General features: G+C 35.9%; 1 protein-coding gene across 1 annotated transcript in view; it reads right to left on the bottom strand.

Moving 5' to 3' along the window:
• LOC106469047 (glutamate receptor ionotropic, kainate 2-like) overlaps nt 1-462 on the bottom strand; it is a gene marked incomplete at its 5' end in the record, with an annotated part of 64,754 nt that extends 64,292 nt beyond the window's left edge. Inside the window, one exon of the mRNA XM_022397440.1 lies at nt 210-462. Within this exon, the coding sequence (XP_022253148.1) occupies nt 210-462 (253 nt within the window). The remainder of the gene's footprint in view (nt 1-209) is intronic.
• Between the last annotated feature and the right edge of the window lie 1,911 nt (nt 463-2,373).

The raw sequence follows: 2,373 nt of genomic DNA on the forward strand, positions 1-2,373 counted from the left end.
TTAGCCACTTGGAAACAAACTGACCAATAAAAACACTGATTACATGTACTAACTAGCCACTTGGAAACAAACTGACCAATAAAAACACTGATTACATGTACTAATTAGCCACTTGGAAACAAACTGACCAATAAAAACACTGATTACATGTACTAACTAGCCACTTGGAAACAAATTGACCAATAAAAACACTGATTACATGTACTAACCTTCATTATCCTCGTAGATTATTGTAAAGGTTTTCCATTTCTTGGTCAGTACCAGGTCAAGATATGCTCGGCCTAACACTGGAGCGTGCGGATAGATGTTTACAGAGAAAGCATCCGGAAGGAAACGGTATTCCCAGTTGGTCACGATATGTGGAATCTCCATCGCGTGGCACGTGGACTGGACAAGAGCACTACAGGACGGAGACTTTGGTCCAAAAATGGCTGCCACTCCATCTTGAATTAACCGGCAAACTTAAGAGAAAATTATAATATAACTTAGTGATCCATACCGAATGACTGACTAGATGTTTCAATGAAAGTAAAAAAAATCTTGATACAAAATATTTACAATTCTTACTGTAACCACTTGATCCGGTGAGGCTGGATGAAAGTTATCCCTCTGGATCTGTATAATTAACGATAAAAATTTCTAAAGGTTACATTACAGATTTATTGTTGTGCATTAGCAGAAAAGATATAAAAATGCTTTATTTGTAGCTATAATTTTGAATAAATTAATTAAAAGAAAATGTTTTTGTACTTTTATTGTTACAGACTATACAAAAATCTACAGCGTCCTGTGGAGTGTAATTCACCATTCTTACCGGTAAGAAAACTAGAACCAATCCCGCGACAGCTTAAGTTGGTTGTAGCGGAAGTTACTTCCGTTTTACTATTAGACCAACTACACGTTCTGAGAATGTCTACATAAATATGTAGTGTCACACTCGGCCATGGTTTACAGGAATTTAAATTGGTTGTAGCGGAAGTTACTTCCGTTTTAGTATTAGACCAACTACTACACGTTCTAGGAATGTCTATATAAATATGTAGTGTCACACTAGGCCATGGTTTACAGGAATTTAAATTGGTTGTAGCGGAAGTTACTTCCGTTTTAGTATTAGACCAACTACTACACGTTCTAGGAATGTCTATATAAATATGTAGTGTGTCAAACACGTCATAGTTTACAGGACTGATGGAACGAATAAGTTCCAAATAGTCGCGTTTTTACAGATTTTGTAAGTGAACAATTGCATGGGATAATGGAACGTTACAGTTGAAAACAGAGTAGCTTATCGCATTCAGAATAATTATATCTTAGTTAATAATCAGTACATGTATTTATACAGTTCGCACAGATTTATCTTACACTGTATTTGATGCTTTATAAGATTATCGTGAAAAATTGTTGCAGCGATTATTTTAATGAATTATTAGGGTTGATTTGTGAGAAAAGTACAGAAAAGTGGGATGTTGCTAAGGAAACTAATGGCTTCTATCGAGTGGTTGCTAAGGAAACTAATATTTTTCTAAAAGAGTAATAGCAACGATAGTGATCTCTATGGAGTGGTTAGTAAATAAAATGATGGTTTGTTTCTATGGAGCTGGTGCATGTGGACTCGTTAATCCTCTTTAACCAATATAACTCCATCTTTGTAAGAAGCAGAGACACCTGCACATACATACCAGAACTAGGATTTATAATTACATACATGGACAGAGAGAGACTTAAGCAGCCATAATATATTAACAAAAGTCGCAAACATGTTGCAAAATACACACCCCCAGTTGGTCAGTGCAATAATGGACCTGCTAAAGGTCATTATTCAGTGATCGACCTCTGTACGTATTGACTGTAAACATTATTATTATCATGACGTTTTGACTAAGTAAGTTTACAACGTAATTCTGTTAAATGTTCAACATTTATATGTTAAGAGAGTACATTCTTAGGACTTTTTTATTAGCATTATTACAATTTATCATTCAGGCTTAAAGTAAACGCTTTGATTTATTTATCATATGAAGTGAAAAAATAAAAGTTTTAAAGTCTAAATTTTGATTTTAATGAAAGTTTAGAGGTAAAGAGATGGTGGCATTAGTATTGCCCCTAGAACGTTTAGGGTACAGAGATGGTGGCTCTAGTATTGCCCCTAGAACGTTCAGGGGTACAGAGATGGTGGTTCAAGTATTGCCCCTAGAACGTTTAGGGGTACAGAGATGGTGGCTCTAGTATTGCCCCTAGAACGTTCAGGGGTACAGAGTTGGTGGTGCTAGTATTGCCCCTAGAACGTTCAGGGGTACAGAGTTGGTGGTGCTAGTATTGCCCCTAGATAATGTTTCGGCCTTTTCCAAAAGTTTGTTTGTTTGCTGTTAAGCA

Source organism: Limulus polyphemus, unplaced genomic scaffold (assembly GCF_000517525.1).
Source record: "Limulus polyphemus unplaced genomic scaffold, Limulus_polyphemus-2.1.2 Scaffold3274, whole genome shotgun sequence".
Classification (NCBI taxonomy): Eukaryota; Metazoa; Arthropoda; class Merostomata; order Xiphosura; family Limulidae; genus Limulus; species Limulus polyphemus.